This window comes from Atractosteus spatula, chromosome 14, assembly GCF_055471065.1.
Source record: "Atractosteus spatula isolate fAtrSpa1 chromosome 14, fAtrSpa1.hap1, whole genome shotgun sequence".
NCBI classification, from domain to species: Eukaryota; Metazoa; Chordata; class Actinopteri; order Semionotiformes; family Lepisosteidae; genus Atractosteus; species Atractosteus spatula.
Window position 1 is genome coordinate 25,587,349 of NC_142719.1, and position 19,633 is coordinate 25,606,981.

At 38.9% G+C, this 19,633-nt stretch overlaps 2 protein-coding genes across 4 annotated transcripts in view; one reads left to right on the forward strand and one right to left on the reverse strand.

Moving 5' to 3' along the window:
* jade2 (jade family PHD finger 2) overlaps nucleotides 1–1,645 on the reverse strand; it is a 71,740-nt gene extending 70,095 nt beyond the window's left edge. The window contains exons 1-2 of one of the 3 annotated variants that reach the window (XM_088931993.1): nucleotides 1,383–1,645; nucleotides 1,056–1,097 (exon numbers count right to left, since the gene is read on the reverse strand). The gene's annotated coding sequence lies outside the window, so the exon portion shown is untranslated. Of the gene's footprint in view, nucleotides 1–1,055 lie in introns of all 3 variants that reach the window. The other 2 variants (XM_088931992.1, XM_088931991.1) reach the window with 2 other exon arrangements.
* An 11,547-nt stretch (nucleotides 1,646–13,192) lies between these two features.
* On the forward strand, nucleotides 13,193–18,840 carry xtbd1 (XRN2 binding domain containing 1). The gene is made up of 3 exons (XM_088933491.1): nucleotides 13,193–13,474; nucleotides 16,811–16,910; nucleotides 18,450–18,840. Exons 1-3 carry the CDS (start codon nucleotides 13,263–13,265, stop codon nucleotides 18,456–18,458), a joined length of 321 nt encoding a protein of 106 aa, XP_088789617.1. The 5' UTR covers nucleotides 13,193–13,262; the 3' UTR covers nucleotides 18,459–18,840.
* Nucleotides 18,841–19,633: the final 793 nt, after the last annotated feature.

A 19,633-nucleotide genomic window follows, 5' to 3' on the forward strand; every position in this document is an offset into this window, starting at 1 on the left:
AAATGCGTCACGAAAGACGCAGGAGCAAAAGTTCATTTCTGAAAAGAGCTACTGTATCGAGACGTCAGAAATGGGCAACAGTACAGCAGCCCTGGGATACAGTGGCCGCCTCTCCTAGCTGAAGATTAACCTTTCCAGCGTTGCGCTGTTACAAGGTATGTCATGCGCAGCGAAAGGACATCCGATGCTGCTGCTGGCTCGGAGTCCCGCCCCCCACCGCTGCGAGCGCACAGACTTTCCGAAGGTAAACAACAGCCACGCCCCCTACAGTCGGCCCTGCGAGCCGCTCGGCGCAAGGAGGTAGCAGCAGCCTCGCAAGCACTTAGCATGTTTTCCGAGATGCCCGCTCGTCGCCTGCGTTACAAAACACCCTTTTCACCCTGCATGCATGTGTGTTCGCCGCATACTCTGGATTGCAAAAATAATTTCAATAAAACTTCAGTTCAATGCATCATACGCATTTGCTTAAAGGATTAATCCTTACACCCCCCCCCATCCGTGTCCACCGCCGCTCCCCCCGCCCGCTTCAAAGAACACAGTTCGTTGCCGAAATTTCCATTTTCACATGTTTTATGTATTCAAATATAATTCTGGATGTTGCACTGAAGCCAGCGGATTAAACATATTTTGAAAGAAACCGAACAGACGACTGGGTACGAGAGACGTAAGGCTTGGCACAAGTTTGACATCGACTTTTTACTTCCTGCCAGTAGCATAGCCAATATGAAAAAGGTAAAATACAGATCCATTCCCAAGACATGCTGCTGATATCCAGAGCCCCGCGTTCAGTATTGTAAACGACACCTTTAACGTTTTGCGGGAATGCAAAATACCGTTCTTTCAGTGGCGTGGATATTTTAGCAACTATCACGGCAGCGCCGTTTTCATATTTTTAAAAAGTTAGTTTGAAGTATGGTTCGTTTCTGCTTTATCTATGAAAACATCTGACCTACATGCGTATGAAATCTGTCGACCCGCTCATATCCTGAAGTCTCCGCTGCTGTTTATCTCCTTACTTGAAAAGATTAATAATGAGCAAACAAATGCATTTTTACCTTGCTTGCAGTGTGGTTTTCGGAGGCAAGGCGTCCTCGAATCTAGAGGATGAACGATGCTGCAAAATTAGGATATCATTGGTAACCACTGACATGTACAGATAATTCTAGTACAGCATTCCACGTTGGTTAGTGACAGCGCTTTGATGCTCTCCCGAGAGTCGAAATAAAGTAACTACTCCATGTATTACATCCAAAAGGGCACAAAAAAATGCATCAAAACCGAGATGGCCGCCTACGCAGCCAGTTCTTAACTGTATAACTGTTATATCTTTTTTAGACTTTGTAGCGATGTCTTCCGATTCCAAATTAGCTGTTAGTCTTTACCAATGTCGCATTTTCGGTAGGAATCCAGATCCAGGATGGTGTCCTGTCTCAGTTTATGATTTCACAGCAGATTGCTTTTTTCCTCTTGTAATCGTGGAAAAAAAACTGGTGGTTTAAATTGCAGTATACAAGTCAGATCAGGTTAGTTTCGCAACGCTCTGCTACCAAAACATTTCTCTCCTCTCTCTCTTGCTGGTTCTCTCGCTCTCGTTCTCTCCCTCACCCTCTCCCTCTCCTGTGTGATTGCACAGGCGTATACTGGGTCTCGCAACCTTACAACAAAAATAAGCTCATACTTAAAAATCTTTTGGCGCCATATTAATGACGTACTTTAAATTTGCCATTTCTCCTGCGCCCCAAAGGCGTCTCAAATAGCACTTTTATTGCAACGCTGACAACAAAATCCAAAACAACAAAAGCTGTTTTCTCGCCTGTCAAGTTTCTTGGGAAAGTGACAACATTAGCTTTCATGGATTTTAAAAAGAGAAAAGGTTATAGCTGGCTAACTGTCCAAGAAACACAGAGCAGCGGCTTCATGACAGGACTTCAGTTAAATACGATGGTCTGCGGTCGTAGTTAGGGTTACGGAAAAATAGCTTTTAAAAATTTTAAAAATTAGTTTATTTCCCACAGTAACCAAAGGCATGTTGCATTATATCAACAGGATAATTTCTAACTTTATTAAAGTCTGCAGTGACCCAGCAAATCACATAGAATCTGTAGTTATGTGTTAGAAGTTAAAGTGGCAAAACGTTGCTCACGGTACTGAGTCCGCGCGTCTCCCTCGCCCCCTCCCTCGTCCGATATATTTACAGTTTGAAATGTGCACGGTGTCTTCGACGTGTTTATGCTATGCTTTTTCTCAACTTTGCTCTGTTTTACCACTGAATATCACAGTAAACGTTTATAACCCCAGCCAGCTCAATGTATTTGTACCAGTCCATCTTGTTCAAGTGCAAATACTTGAGGTGAGAGATTTTATCTGTATACAGTACATTATCGCTGGAATCCGTTTCTTTTCCCGTAGGTTTTCAGACTACGGCTTAAAAAAAATCTAAAAATCAACTTTTCTACGTAATGATAACTATTAGTGTTAAGTGAATAAGTAGGAGAAAGTGGTTCATTAAAAGTAGAAACAATAAGTCGCCCAGAATTAGATTATACCTGCACAATGAGTAAGCATATTAAAATATGCAGTAGTCTGTTACATCTCAGACTTGCTATTCTGAAGTCAAACATCAAGAAATCAATGTCACAAACAAAGCAATGCATTTAAAAAAGGTCCAGATTCAAATACAATTGTAGTAATTTCATCATTTAAAATTTAACAAGATTCTTTAACAATAGATTCTAAAAATACTGATTTTAGAGAATGAGAATGACATTGGAAAGTGCATGTGAATACATAAGAGAAAGGGCAGAAAAAGTTTCTTATCAAGATGCAGATTGATTTATTGATCAACGTGTTTCATCAGTATTTTCACATACTGATATGAGTTCAATGTGGAATATATTATCCTATCAAAATCCTTGCTAAATAAAATCAGACATAGTCATACAGACTGTTGGTCATGACTCATAGCTAAAGAGGTAGTAAATTGCAAATAATTTGGGGAGCAATCAGGTGATACATGTACAGCAGTGGTAAATTTCTAAATGTTTTTGAAAGAGGGAGTTTTGACTTTACTTATCTTTTTTATCATTAGGATTTAGTTCATTTTTAATATTGTTTTACTTTCAAGTTTTCTCTTATTAGCTAATATTTCATCAGTGGAGAATGAAGAAGGAAACGTTTAACATCTTTAAAGAGCCGAATTTATTCTCTTTCATATGTTCTTTCTTTTATTAAACTGCCCTTGCATTTTCTAATTCCTCATTTCCATTATTTAAGATAGTGTCTGCAAGTAATCATTGTATCTTCTATATTCTTCTAATATAAATCCAGTTCCTAGTATCTTAGCACTGTATCACACTAAAATCATAAGAGGTCCTAATTACCTTAATGTTCTGTCTATGACTTTTGAAAGCAAATTAGGCAAGAGCACAATTTTGTCTTGCTGTCAGGTGTCTTTCTATCTGCAATGTTGAGACTCCCTTTTGCATATGTCATAGTGCTGTTTTCAAGGGCATTGAGAGTCTTTTGGCTCCAGATCAAATTCTCTAATGAAGACAAGGAGTTACTTCTTACTGGAGAATAAGCAAGCATTCCAAACTAAGAGCACCAGATCATTTATTTTCTTTATGATTACCAGTGATTTGTTTCAATCTAAAAAACATTCAGAAGAGTTTGTGATGTTTTTTTAGTGCTGAAATATTCACTCTAGCAGCAGCAAAAAGCCATTATATATTTTCTTGTATTGAGACGATCTCCAAAACTGGAAAAAAATCTATGCTTCCTCTTTGATGCTTTGGTTTTACAAAGTGACACTCCATAAATCAGTACAGTATATATGCTTACCATATATGATGCATGTTATCTTAGAATGGAAGCAGTACCTATAAATTAGTGCATTGGTGATGTAACTCTCATTTATAAAAAGGGGGTCAGAACTGAACCAGCACATTTTATGTCTGTTACAGGTACAGTTTTGGAAATTATAAGCAAGAGTTAAATTAGAGAAATGCTTAGAACACAATTGCATTTTTAGAGAAAGCATACATAGTTTTAGAAAGGGAAGGTCCTGTTTTGCTCAAGATTTTCAATCTGGTAATACCTGACTTTGAATATTGTGTTCAGTTTTGGTCACTCTGACTTTTAAAAGAATATTATAGCCCTAGAGTGAGCTCAAAAAAGAGCAAAAAGAAGAATGCCTAGTCACAGAAAACTGTCATACTGTATATAGACAAGATAAAGGAGATTAAATCTCTTCAATCTAGAGCAAGGGAATTTGGGAGATTTATCTAAGATCCTAAAGGGTAAAGATAGGGTTATTCCAAGGGACTATTTGACAATCAGTAGTCTTTGACATAGGGTCACATTTTGAAACTAAAACGGAATTCATTTGGGACAGAGAATAAGAAATTCTTCTTTATATTAAGTGTTGTGTGTGTATTTGGAACAGGTTCCCCATCTTGGTGTCTGAGGCCTAAATAATTTGGCATCCTGGCCACATTTCCAATGGGCCTTTACCAATCATGGCCTCCTTATAATCCCTATTTATGAATTGGCTTCATCACTCTGTTCTCCTCCCCACTGATAGCTGATGTGTCGTGAATGTAATGGCACACTATGGCTGCTGTCACATCATCCAGGTGTGTGCTACAAATTGGTGGTGGTGGTGGTGGAGGAGAGTCCTCATTATCTGTAAAGCACTTTGAGCGGAGTGATTAGAAAAGCACTATATAAGTGTAAGGACTCTTAAACTCTGGGCACTTTTACAAAATGGCCAGATAAGATTTTGGTTTGGTTTACGTCCTAAAACTACCAAATGAGGAAGTTGAGCCAGATGGCCTCTTCTCATTAGCAGCTTTTCTTATTTTCTTATGCTGTACTAAATACATTCATATATAGTGCCTTTCCAAAATATTAGATGATAACCTCAAATATGGGTGTTATTGCCCATATTTTGGGCTGCTACAATTGGTTCCACTAGATGTGCACAAATTTCCATGGAAATAGAGAATCCGTCTGCCTAGAGCACCCTTCTTGTCAGGTGCTTCTTGTAACCATAAATATACTACCTGTTGGTGTGTTTTCCAAACATTGTAAACTTTTAATGCTATCTGATTTGACACAGTAGCTAGGTCTGCTGTTGTCCTCCATCATATACTTTGACTTCCCACTACTTTGGACAGGATGGGTCACTCCTATGAAACTGACTATTTGCTTATTAACTTTTTGGCAGGGCAGTAATGTATTAGCATATAGTTACAGTTTATATAGTATATAACAAACTGTGCATAGAGGTTTGTGCCCTGTGAATCTGCTTTCATCTTTCCCTCATAAAGCAATTCATGATTTAGCATTGTCTTACATATGTATCACATCCCGATAGGATGTAGATAGTTAACTGAATCCATCTGAGTAAAATAAAATATTTCTGTTTGTAGAATGAATATGAATGAGTATTCCTTAAGTGGTAAAGCTGAACCAGGTCCAGAAGTCTTTTCCATAAAATCAGTCTTGACACAAGCAGGAGGTTGACACAAACAATTGAAAATTTCATAGACTGTGTATTTTTGACAAGACCTGTGACACAGATGATGTGCTGGAAGCATGTCCCAAGGAGTCTTTCATCTATCCATTTTAATCAAGAGGCTTCTTCTGAGCCAATACCATAATTCATTTTGACACGCAGGATGGCAAAAAGTCGAGTAGCAGAGATCAGGAGGCTGAGAATAACAACGCTGAAAAAGTTGGATGCATTACTCAGGGCAATTATTTGAATTGGAACCATCAGAGGTACATGACAGACACTTGCCGTGTGGATAATGAAATGTGTTTGACACCTATGGGAGTCTGAGAGCTGTTCAGAAAACCGTCATCAAATCTACACCAGAGGAGTAAAGTGAAACTGACCGGTTTCTGAAGCAATAGCCCCAGAATGCCACCACTGATTCTTACCATGAGCAGACAACAATTATGCATCCATTCAGCTTGCAAGAATTGACAAACACAGTTCCTGAGTCTGTTCTTTTTGTGAAACTATTTGGTACACCCCAAATTAAAATATTAAAATTTTCTCATTCATTTATTTTTAAAAAGAAGCTAAATGCGGTCTGATTAATCTCTACAAGTGCAATAAGTGACAAAACTGGAATGCAGAAAGAAAGAATAGGATCACCAGAATAGGAGGCAAGTGTTATGAGATGCATGATTGTCATAAACATCATCCCCTGGTGGCAAACATGAAACTCTGCAGCTGCTAAGGTTCGGGAGCCTGTCTCCCTGTTTTGCATCCTTTTTTCAACAAATTGTTAGGGCTGTCACTTTTAGGGTGTGAGGCTGGGGCTGCAGGCTTGGTTTTACCAGGATCTTGCCAGTGTGTTTCATGATCCCATCAATGAATCATAGAGTTCCATATATCTTATTGCGAGCCACAAAAAGTCTCTTCCTCCAGTTGACTTTTGTCCTTCATCTCCCACCCTCCTGGTCTACCAGTACTACTCAGTAAAATCTGGCACAAGTTCTTTAGAGTCTTTTGAGAGCAGTGGTAGGGAATATTCAAACTACTGTTGAAGCCTGTTGGCAGTAATTGTAGAAGAAGACTTTACAACATGCCCTAATACTGCGGGTGGGCCGGTACTGTGGCTCTAAGCTTTTCAAGAGTATTAAGTTTTTTTGACTATTGCTATTGATTATTTTAATCCAGTACATATTTTCCACATGTATCCTGTCTTGGAGTAAAATTAATAGAAAACATTTCCACTCAAAAGAAAAAAGAGCTCTTATGAGGATCAAGAAGAAAGCTAGAAAAGCACTTTCCAGCCCTCAATGTGGCTGTCAAGGGCAGCTTTGTTTCCCTGGCACATGACCAGGTTTCTGTTGAACAGGGAACCAACCTGCTGTCTCTATTACTCCTGATTAGAGTTTTCTCCTGACTTTGAGTATATTAGGTGACTCACCATAACAGAAATGTTTCTGGGCTTTTCAGAATAGGAGATTATTCAGTTATCATGCTGGGAAAAGGGAAATAAAATAAATTACATTAGGCAAAAAACTGAGAATGCAATCCACTGAACTTTAAAACAATATAATATTGCATTGATTAATAAATTGGATTTCAGACTTTTTTGGTTTTCATATCATGTGCCTGGACTCATCGGACAATATTTTGTGAATTAACATCTGTCCATTCAGATGTATTTTGAAACATTGCCTTGTGTCTTTGTAAGTATTATATGTATGCACACACAAGGGTAATGCAATCAATAAAATGAATATGTGAACTGTCTTGAATATGTGAAATGTGCTTGAGAGCACAAAAGACTATTTTATTTTTAAGCACTTTTGCTGCCACTTTACTAAGTTATGGAATATTTCAAAATAAGTAGCTAAGGGCTACCCTCAAAATAAAATAAACTTAAATAACATGGTAATTGAGACATTCATGCTCAACCTCGTTATTTTCAATGAAGTTCTTTCATCACTGCATGGTTGTTGTCCGGACGAGGCAGACAGCTTTCAGAGCCAAAGTCTGTGATACTCCAACTTGGCAAACCACTGCCGTGCACAGAAAGACCTGAAATACAGTGCACTGAGCAATCTGTGATCCCACTATTCTTATAGGTTGGATCTTGTACTGTGAGGTTTTCAACACACATCAGCCTAAAAGCCTGATGAAGGAAGAAGCTCTCTGAGGTCAGAAGATCAGCGATGACAGCCAGGTTCAGATCCTAGTGCACAAACAGCTGAGGGACTGACTAACATCACTTACAACATTTGAAGTCAAATTCAATGTTCTACAGTGTAAAGAATGAATATATTTCCATGATTTTTGCATGTTATACTAGATTCCACAGTGATTGGGTGGCCCCAGATTCAATTCTGGACCTGGGGTGCTATCTGTGTGGAGTTTGTATGTTCTCCCTGTGTGTATGTGTGCCAGTTCAGGTAAGTTTCCTCGGGGTGCTCTGGTTTCTTCACACAGTCCAAAGACAAACTGGTAGGGTGTACCCTGCCTTGTGCCTGTTTCTTGTTGGGACAGGCTTTGGCTCTCCTGCCACACTGAATTGGAAGAAGAGGTTAAAAAATGGATGGTGGAGGAATATTTTGCTTCTTTTGACTGTTGCAATTTGAAACACGTTTGATGTCTATATATGGTCATTTGAGTTGCTGCCTTCTACAGTTTTTTGAGTAATAAAAGGTTGATTGTCAGGCCCTTATTGTCATTGGTTTAGTAATTCAGACATGTGACTCCATAATTTTCACTGAACTACTGCTCAACACTATGATGCTATAATCTTGGCTGTGGATAAAATTCAAGTCTTTGTTTTATTATAAATACATTATTCATTTATGTTCTTTTGGAAATCATTTTTTCTGCACAGAAAGCCCTGTGATTGTCCAGACATGGTCCTTCATCATGTCAAGCTGGGTATTGCTGGCACGAGGTCTACCTGAGTGAGCAAAGTCAAGCTCAGCTACTGGAGGCTATAATGATCTAACAAATTAAATACTTTACAAAAATCTGAACTGAACAAAACATTTTACAAAAAATAAACACATCACATGGCAGTTATATTAAATTAAGGTGGTTAACTAAGTGAGGGCTTACATCTTAACAGAACCAGAAGACATTACAGGCCTCAATAGCATACCATTCTTTATCGGTTTAGTAGAGTATATGGAAAAGAATATATCCTCAATGGATATAATGAGCATCATAAGAAACATGTCACTCTATGCTTGATTTTTTTAAGAAAAATAAAATATACAGCTTAAAGACATTATTTTATTTAATTTTTTAGCATTTTAGCATGCCAGGATAGTCTCTAGCTTCCCCACAGTCCTGAACTGGATGAAGAGGTTAGAAAATGGATGGACGGATTATTATTTTATTGTTAAATGTTTTTGACATAAAAAAGTTTTTGGTTTAAAAGTTGATCATTCATAACTCATTGTGATATACTTGAGTAACTTTGTTGCATAAGAAAAATGATTTGGCAGAGATGAAGGGGCGAGACAAACACAGAAAGGAACCCACATGCCCTTATTTCTTATCAAGAGAAGAATGTCTTTGTTCCTTTAGTATGTTGGAGGATGAACAGCCAGTCAGTCAGTCAATGACAGGCCATGATGAGGGAGAATTCCATAAGGGGGGCACCTGGTGCAAAGCCACATGTGTACAGTTTAAACTGCTTCAATAGCAGTCACATACAGTACGTTATCAGCCTGCGATTATCATAGTAAATCCCCTGTTGATCAACCCTGCTGATGACAGATGTATATCAGAGTATGGAATTTACCTTTTCAATCACTATGTTCAATGTCAACACAAAGGATTCTTCCATTTTCCTGATAATAATTTTGTGAATTTGGTGTTGTAAGTGATATGTTTCTTATGAACTGTATACTTATACTGTATAGTATAATGCCAAATGACAGATCAAATTCCAAATAAGGATTTAAGAATGCATGCAATACTTTAGAAATGTTAGCCTTAATGCTTAAAGTGTGCCGCAGACAGAGAGGTTAGAAAGTACCCTATTGTGCAGTATAAGCACTTCATCCATCCATTCATTTTCTAACTACTTTATTCAATTCAGGGTCATGGGGGAGCTTGAGCCTATCCTGGCAAGCAATGAATACAAGGCAGGATACACCCTGGACAGGATGTCAATCCATCGCAGGGCACACACAGACACACACACGCTCACACCAGGGCCAGTTTTCCCGGAAGCCAATTAACCTACCAGTGTGTGTTATATACACGTATATTAATATGACTCTGGGAGGAAACAGGAGTACCCGGAAGAAACCCAAGTGAACATGGGGAAAACATACAGACGCCACACAGATAGCACCCCAGCAATTAAACCCAGGGCCCCAGAGCTGCAGGGTAGCAGTGCTAACCACTGCACCAGCGTGCCGTGCCATAATCATTATATGATTAAATATTTTGATAATGTTCTGTTATATACAACTTATCATGTACTATTTATGAATATGTTTTCTGTGAGCTATGTCCTTTTTGTTATTTACTCTAAGGACAGTGGGTCTCCTATCTTAAAATGAGATTTATGATTAACATGAAACTCATCTGCGACAAATTAGCTCTAGGCCACTAATTATGCAAAGCTACTTTGTTTTAATTTTATAAGATTTTAATGAAATACATTCATGCTGCTGTATCCTTTCATTTACACAGTAAGGCCAGGGTGCCATTATCAAAATCATCCTGTACAAAGTAATTACACTCCTTTGGAAAATCCTATTTAGTTTTTATCACCAGTTTTTTAGCAGTTTATACCTAAAATACACATTCTGTATCTAAATGTCTATAATTTATTTTCTTCTTCTAAGTGTAAAAATTACACTTGTAAAAATTACCCTTGTGTCTCCAGTGTAGTCAGGTTATGGTTTCTCTCCCCAAATATATTTGTTGACATAGAACATCATGAGCAAAAGATGTCCAGAAAAGTTAGGAATTCACTCAAGATGGGCAGTTCTTATTGGACTACATTCCACAATATTAAAAGCGTCACTTTTTGACTAACACACGTCGGTTGCTGCTGGAAGAGGTGTCAGTGGGGCCAGCAGGGGGCGCTCACCCTGCGGTCCATGTGGGTCCTAATGCCCCAGTATAGTGACGGGGACACTATACTGTAAACAGGTGCCGTCCTTCGGATGAGACGTAAAACCGAGGTCCTGACTCTCTGTGGTCATCAAAAATCCTAGGGTGTTTCTCGAAAAGAGTAGGGGTGTAACCCTGGCGTCCTGGCCAAAATTCCCATTGGCTCTTACCAATCATGGCCTCCTTATAATCCCCATCTATGAATTGACTTCATTACTCTGCTCTCCTCCCCACTGATTCCTTGTGTGTGGTGAGGGTTCTGGCGCACTATGGTTGCCGTCACATCATCCAGGTGGTGCTGCACATTGGTGGTGGTGGAGGGGAGTCTCCATTACCTGTAAAGCGCTTTGAGTGGAGTGTCCAGAAAAGCGCTATATAAGTGTAAGCAATTATTATTATTATTATTATTATTATTATGATGTCCTTGTCCTAATCTAATCTAATCTAATTCTTCATGGACTCCTCCATCTTCTTGTTTTTTTCCAAATTTGCTTTATTAGAGCCAAAATTGATAGAATTATTTGTTCAATTAAAGTATTTTTCCTGCTGTTTACAATGTGGTTCCAAGTTCCATGATTTCACAAAGGGCAAACTTTGGTATGGGGTTTGAAGAATTACAGAGTGAACAGATGACAAACCTATGTTTCTGAGCCTTTTTTTTGCTAACTAGGCCTGTCTGAGGACAGTACACACTCAGAAGTAAGAATGCAATACACTTTTATGAGACCTGTCACATTATCTCAGGCCTCCCCATCTGGACAATTATGAGAATGGCCTGCATTCTTTTGATATTAGGATAATGAAGCCTGTGACATTGACAAACATTTCAGAACCACCACTAAAACAATAGAAGAATAATTTGGTTTTTCAGTATGAATACTGAACTTGCATTCATTTTCAAATAATAAGAAAAATACAGCATGTATAATGAATAATATGATCATATTACTCAAAGTATGGATCCTTAAATTAATAAAGGATTAGACTTACAAAATATATAGAAATAAAGTGCAATAAATAGTAAAAGTAATCACTTCATCAGTTTCTACTTCACTATAGTTATGGTTATTTATTATTGTGATAATGGATCTAATAGACTCCAAAAAATTAGAACATTTAAATTTCAGAAACCACGACATATTAATTTCATACAAAAACAGTAATAAAAAAGGATTGGCTTCTTTGTCCAACATATAGTTCTGTATTTCACATGAGAAAATGTACTTCAACACGAGCAGCTTTCTGAGTGCTTGGTAACAGCCCTGTTTCTGAAGATACTGCTGGAACCTGTTCAGTAAATACTGTAAGTCTGAGGGAGGTCTGTATCTGTTATAGGTTTGTACTGCTGGAATTTCAGCATGTATCTCACTCCACAAGTCAATACACGTTCCAGAGACTTTCTAGTCTGGTGTTGTGGGGAGAGACTGCCGCGCACACTGGAGTCAAGACACACTGGAGTAATATTCCTGGGATGAGCAAAAGTGGATTATTCCAGGATGGGTGGGGTGATAAAAGGATTCTCTTGCAGCAACCTGCTTGCCATTAATGATTGAATGATTGAAGAATCCCACAAAGAAGTCTCTTTCAGGTGATTTATTTTCAGCATCGAAACTCCACTTAAGAATCATTAGATCTTCTTCCAGGGAGCTCAGTCATAGTCCATCCATTATCAGAAAGCAGCTTATTGAACGTTTGTTGCAACTTTATCCTAGCTGGATACATATGGACAACACGCCATCACACAGTACATTTAATCAGAAGCACACAGGGACAATTTAAAAACATCAACTGACCTAGCTTGCACGTCTTTGGAAAGTGAGAAGAAATCAGAGTATCTGGAGAAAATCCTATGTAAAAATGGGAAGAACATGCAAACTTCAAACAGAAGGCTCCCCAGGCTGGAACCAGGACCCAAGAGTGTTGAGGCAGACACGTTATTCTGTTGGCATACAGTCTGCACCTTTATTCCTTCTGTCAAAAATTATATTAAAACATAATTTAGTTTATTTTCTGTATGATTTTAGTCAATCTACATCGGTGGATTGTTTTCTCCTCCATTTGAATTGTTTTTATGTCCAGTTTTTTAATTACAAAAATTAAAAAACAAGAAAATCATTCGCTTTGATTATGTAGAAAGTCTTACTAAGTTTTCTAGCTAATGTAAATTGTAAAGTGCTGTTATACTTATCATGGTAAAGGTTTCATTCTTTAACCCTTCACAATTTTGGTACTACTTATGCTATAAATTAAACTAATTCTACTTAAATATTTTATTATTATTGCTCTATAGTAGAACACAGGCAAAATTCCATTTTTTCCATTATAATTCCATTAGGCAGAATTCCATCATCCTGAAAGTTAAAGTGATGTTTAAGAATAGTGATAAGGGTTATTGTGAGAAAACCATTAAGATGCATCACCGTTTCGTATGATTTCCTAGAGAAATATCATTCGTCTTGCTTATGTTGCCGCGGTAATATGAAATGTGACCACGGGGAAGCGCTGCGAAAAATTACAGGCCTTGTATTTTTAAAAGTAGTATCGGGGTGGGTCTTATTGTGCGCAGGTCTTTTAGCGTGTTTGAGATCGATTTCCTGTGTTCCGTGTCGGTGTGTTGGTGTTAGTGTTTTTACTGGTTTCTGTTATGGCTTCTGTGGATGTCGAGGAATTTGTAGAACAAAACAGCGATCTTGTTGAATTCGTGGATAAATTCCGCTCTGTTTCGGAGAGCGAAAAGCACTGGAAGTCGCGAAGGGAGTTTATCTTCAGGAATCTCTCTGATTATGAGGATCCACACTTAGACCATCTCCTGGCTTTGTCTATGGTTTGGGCGAACCATGTTTTCCTGGGTTGTCGGTTGGTGAAGTTATATATATATATAATTTATTTGTTAATTGTCTGCGTTTTGCGCAGACGGTATAAATGGGTGAAAATCAGACCGAAATGTTATGCACACTTTGAATGTTTTGAGAATTAATGACGGTCCTACAGCCGCATTATTAAATTCTGCAAGGTTCAGGATCTCCCACAATATCACGCGTGACAGTGTAAACTCATTTGGGTATTGTCCAACAACGTAGACCAAACGTCGGAGCAAAGTGTGAATTTGGCTGTGTTTTTTCCCCTGCCATTAATCCCTGTTTCTTTTCATATTGTAGGACTAGTAGCTTTTACTTTTATAAATAGAAGCACGGCAAAACAATGCCAGTTAAAACTTAGTACATCCACGTCACTAGATGTGTATATATCCATCATTCGTTTTTCCAAAACATAATTTGCCGTAGGGTATGAAGAGACTGCTCAGTAATAGCAATGCAAATAGTCCTGGCTTTGTTCAAGGAATGCATGCAGCATCAGAGACGTATTGGTTTACAAGCAAACATAAACATGATTGAATGAAATGGCAGATAACAGCTGCATCATTTTATCGCTTCGAAGCCGCAGTTAGGCTCATTTCTCCCCGAAGCACTAGGCTGTAGGGAATCTGCGCAGATGTGTGTGGATGGGTGGATCTGAGCAACGTGAATAAAACGGCCGTTGCTTGGTAGTGTGCTCATGAACAAGGCGATCTGTGTTCTGTTAGCCTGCCTAGTCTAGAGCAGCTGCTCTCGGTACTAGTCCTCTTGCAGGGAGTGTTCAGTGCTGGAGAAACGGGTTATTCTCTCCTCCGATTCTCCGTTGTAGGGTGTCGTATCTCTTTTTGCTTTTATTACAAGGGAGCTCTGAATTTCTGGGGCCGATCAACCGCCTTTAACTCAACATTTCTTGAGAACATTAACATTTTAAAAGATAAGATTATTAGAGACCTGATCCAGGTGTTCAAAATGCTCCAAAGTATTGACAAATTCAAACCCAGGGGACCTCCTTCAGAATCAACAGTGAAACAGGAACCAAATGACACAAGTGGAAACTACAGGGAAGTGTATTTATACCCAAGAACAGGAGATACTTCTTTACACAGAGGATTGTAGAAGTATAAAGGGCTACCTAATCAAAACTGATACCTGGCTTCTTTCATGAAAGATTTGTAACCTTTCTTAGGTTCTAAACAGGATTTAGATTTGTACCTGTTACTGATATTTAGATGGGATTTAAACACCCATCATTTGTTAGATGACTGAAATTTAAACTCAGCTGTGATTCCTCACACAATATAGACGTAAAAACCCTCGAATTAAAGCTGACATTCTGCACTGTAACCTCATAGTCATTGTTTTATTTCAAATCCAATGTACTGGAGTACAGAGCCAAAACAACAACAATTGTCACTGTCCAAATACTTACAGACTGCACTGTACATCACAAAATAGACACAATTTCAAGGTATGCACAATGCCATATTGCTGTCATTGTCTGAAAATCAGAACGCGACAGCCAAACTTACGCTGAGGTGAAGCAGCCCTATTACTTTGTAAACAGTCTTTTAATCCAATAGAAATATTGCTCTCAACTTCGAGAGTGTTTTGCTGACAACTACTTACTTGTTGACTCTGCACGCAGATTACATTTGAACATTTCTGCGGTGAAATGTCTGCTACACAACCTGTGCTTATTCGCTCGTACATCGCATTACATTAGTCATTACAGCAACTAACGAGCAGGAAGGGCCGCCTCATGTCACAGTTTGTGGAAACTCTGGCTTTCACCCTTGGCGAGACGAGGGGTTTGCGACAACATGGCAATTTACAGTACTTTCGCCAAGTTCACGATGCTGTGCTTAATTCGGAACATTTTTCAAATTTTCTGTAATGTCAATGAAATAATTTTGTTACAGAGATGTAATAACCGGTCTGAGAAATTGGGACTGCTGTTCACCTTTAATAATGAGTGGATTTGTTTATTACCAGAATGTTTGACACACATTAGGATTGAGGACAGACTAAACAGTTTTTGTTTCCTGATCATTCTGGCAACAGTACAGCCTAGAACCAAGGACTGAAAGGAGAAAATAAAAAATTGTTAGAATAGTTATTGATCTGCATTGAACAGAATGAAACTACAGGGAAGTGTATTTATACCCAAGAACAGGAGATACTTCTTTACACAGAGGATTGTAGAAGTATAAAGGGCTACCTAATCAAAACTGATACCTGGCTTCTTTCATGAAAGATTTGTAACCTTTCTTAGGTTCTAAACAGGATTTAGATTTGTACCTGTTACTGATATTTAGATGGGATTTAAACACCCATCATTTGTTAGATGACTGAAATTTAAACTCAGCTGTGATTCCTCACACAATATAGACGTAAAAACCCTCGAATTAAAGCTGACATTCTGCACTGTAACCTCATAGTCATTGTTTTATTTCAAATCCAATGTACTGGAGTACAGAGCCAAAACAACAACAATTGTCACTGTCCAAATACTTACAGACTGCACTGTACATCACAAAATAGACACAATTTCAAGGTATGCACAATGCCATATTGCTGTCATTGTCTGAAAATCAGAATGCGACAGCCAAACTTACGCTGAGGTGAAGCAGCCCTATTACTTTGTAAACAGTCTTTTAATCCAATAGAAATATTGCTCTCAACTTCGAGAGTGTTTTGCTGACAACTACTTACTTGTTGACTCTGCACGCAGATTACATTTGAACATTTCTGCGGTGAAATGTCTGCTACACAACCTGTGCTTATTCGCTCGTACATCGCATTACATTAGTCATTACAGCAACTAACGAGCAGGAAGGGCCGCCTCATGTCACAGTTTGTGGAAACTCTGGCTTTCACCCTTGGCGAGACGAGGGGTTTGCGACAACATGGCAATTTACAGTACTTTCGCCAAGTTCACGATGCTGTGCTTAATTCGGAACATTTTTCAAATTTTCTGTAATGTCAATGAAATAATTTTGTTACAGAGATGTAATAACTGGTCTGAGAAATTGGGACTGCTGTTCACCTTTAATAATGAGTGGATTTGTTTATTACCAGAATGTTTGACACACATTAGGATTGAGGACAGACTAAACAGTTTTTGTTTCCTGATCATTCTGGCAACAGTACAGCCTAGAACCAAGGACTGAAAGGAGAAAATAAAAAATTGTTAGAATAGTTATTGATCTGCATTGAACAGAATGAATCTGGTTCTGGGGGCACTTTTGAAAAATGCCTGATCTTCATACATGGCGATTTCTTGTAGTGAAAAAGAGTGACACTCTTTGCTTGCTGAAGGCTCTTATTTTTCCTGTAGATACAGCCCGGACCTCATGGAGAAAGTAAAGGAGATGGCAGAAGGAATTGAGGTTGAAGATGCACCGACCTTTAAAACACGTGATGAGATCATGAAAGAGGTGAGCAGTTGTTAATCAGGAAGAGAGATCTTTCAATAGTTAGAATTAGATACTTGGTTCAGGCTTGTTGGAGATACCTTGTCTTGTACTGCTCTGCTGTAAAGAAAATGTACTGATAGAAACAGTTGTCCTATTAACAGTTGTCCTAGGAGAGTATATTAAATTGTCGATGAGCAGTATTCACTGCTGGACCTGGAGGGCTGTTATAAGTAACAAAAATCCCCAATGACTAAGGACTAAGGACTAAGGCCCTGGAAACAGTGGTTCTACAGAACAGTTCAGTGAACAGTTGCTTCAGAAGAAGTCATTAAGAGTCCAGGGTGGAATGATAACCAGAAGACATGCTGTCTTCACCATCACTTCGTTTCCTCCACTAACAGGGATCTTAAATTGAGTTCCCGGTGGGCATCACTGCCTTTGGGCTATTTGTTTACCCGAGCTCTCAATCACGCCACAAGGATCTGAAGTGTTTTATACATAACTGGAACTTTAAAGAACTTCATACTTTAAACGTAATCTGTACACATAATCTGTAATCTGTACGTTTCTTTATCTTACTGAGGAGATAATTAGGTTATTTGATTAATTTGCTACTCATGTTGGAACAAGAACTGCAGGGCCACCCATAAAATGAACTTGAGACCTTTGTTCCAAAATGCTTGAACAATTCTAGAGAGATTTATGGTGGGTTTTGCTGTATTCCAGTCATGAATAATGTCTTTGTGGACAAAATTAGTGGTTACAGGACTTTTATTATTTTACCAAGGCTCCATGAAAAAACCTCACAATTTTACAATTCAAGTATAAACGACTTTGACATTTCATTCCAAAGAAATTGTATTTCATTGAAGTAATCTATCCCTCCATCCATTTTCTAACCACTTTACCCAGTACATGGTCAGGGGGAGCTGGAGCCCAATCCAGCAAACATCAGGCGCAAGGAAGGATACACCCTGGGCATGTCTCCAGTCCATAACGGTGTACACACAGACACAACCATGCACAGACTCACACCAGGGCCAGTTTTCCCAGAAGCCAATTAATCTACCAGAATGTCTTTGGACTCTGGGAGGAAACCGGAGCACCTGGAGAAAACCCATGTTGACACAGGGAGAGCATGCAAACTCCACGCAGATAGCACCCCAGATCTGGAATTGAACCCTGGGTTCCAATGCTGTGAGACAACAATGCTAACCACTGCATCACTGTGCCTTCCCATTGAAATAATGGGAAACAATTATGATCAGTTCATTGTTTAGCTGTCAAGTTATGTCTGAACTGATTTTTAAATGTCAGGCTTAGCCAAACATTTTGCTTAGCAGGAGTAATTTAAACCGAATAGTGTATTGAATATTCCATCTCCTTACTTAGTAATGAGGAGAACAGACTGCATTTAAACCATTTTTTAAGATGCAGTTGTTTCCTGGAGTATTTTGTTTCAAATACCACAGCTGCAAATGTCATTATTGCCTATTGCCTCTTACAGTCTGTATATTTATTTGCCATTAATAAAGTTTTCCTTCACTTTCTCCACTTCAGAAGCGGTAACAGCACAAGAACACAGCTCCAGCGGAAGACAATTTGGACCAGACCTCTGTGCTGGGGGTTACCGGATGCAAAAGACTCGTTATGGACTATTTTAAGGCCACTTACAGTGGGTATTTTAAGCAAAAAATTGAAGGAATGAGGCATTGGTCTCCAGATGAAAATAGTACAGATTAATTGTGTGATATGAACAGACAAAGAAAACATACCAGCATCTTTTTCTTATAAGAATGTGAACATCTATCAGAAAATGACCCTTAAGTTGTCTGCTACACTGGTTTGATGGATAATTCATGTTTTAGAGGTATGACAAGTTGATTGAAGTGCATCTTTTTTACGTTTTGTATAAAGTTGGAATCGCCAATTACATTTTATCCCCAACTGATTTGGAGTAGCCATTGTGGTTTTTTTACATGTCAGCTTGGAGCTACCAACCCAGCAGCCCACACAGAGGGGAGAATGAGGAGGTGTAGGCAGATTCTTCCAACAAGCTCAGCCCAATAGTATTTTAACACATCAGCTCAGCACAGGAGGTTCAGTGGTGATTAGAGAAGGGGTGTGCCCCTTGGTAACTGTACCGCATGCCTGGTCACAGGGTCTCTGAGTGCTGGTACAGGCCTGGACAAACATTCCTGCCCTCAGGCTGTCGCTGCAGGCTGGTGACGCCACCCAGGCTCGAACCCGTGATCAGGAGACCCGTGTGAGTGCATCTTCTAAAACACCACTAACAGACCTTATTAAACATCCATCGAGCAAGCAAAGACATGAAAGAAACAGTGGACCTTTCAGCTGTAGTGAAAGCTGGTTGATTCCGGCAGCCTCTGCTTCAATATTGTCGTCATCTTGTTCGGCTTCTTGTCTTTTTTTATCAGCATTTGTTTTCAAAATGGAACAAATACAATTCCAGAAGACGTGTGTGGTAATTAAAAAGGTTTTTAAAGTAAGACAAGGCGCATCTGCCAGCCTTGTCGAAGGTTCCATATTAGCAGAAATGTGATCTACAGTAGCTAATATTTTTACAATTGAACGGCCCACTTACAGTGTACTTAACCCCACTTGAAAAAATCTACACTAACCTGAAGACTAATGGTAATTTGAGTGTTCTCACTGAGAAATACCTGTCAGGGGCACAGCAGCATAGTCACTTCTGAAAAGTACTCTTTGAATGGGACAATGGG

What these genes read in the sequence shown, in the direction of transcription:
- xtbd1 (XM_088933491.1), top strand. Translation starts at nt 13,263, where the DNA reads ATGGCTTCTGTGGATGTCGAGGAATTTGTAGAACAAAACAGCGATCTT. An exon ending in CATGTTTTCCTGGGTTGTCG is followed by an intron (nt 13,475 to 16,810) that starts GTTGGTGAAGTT and finishes TTTTTCCTGTAG; the next exon opens with ATACAGCCCGGACCTCATGG.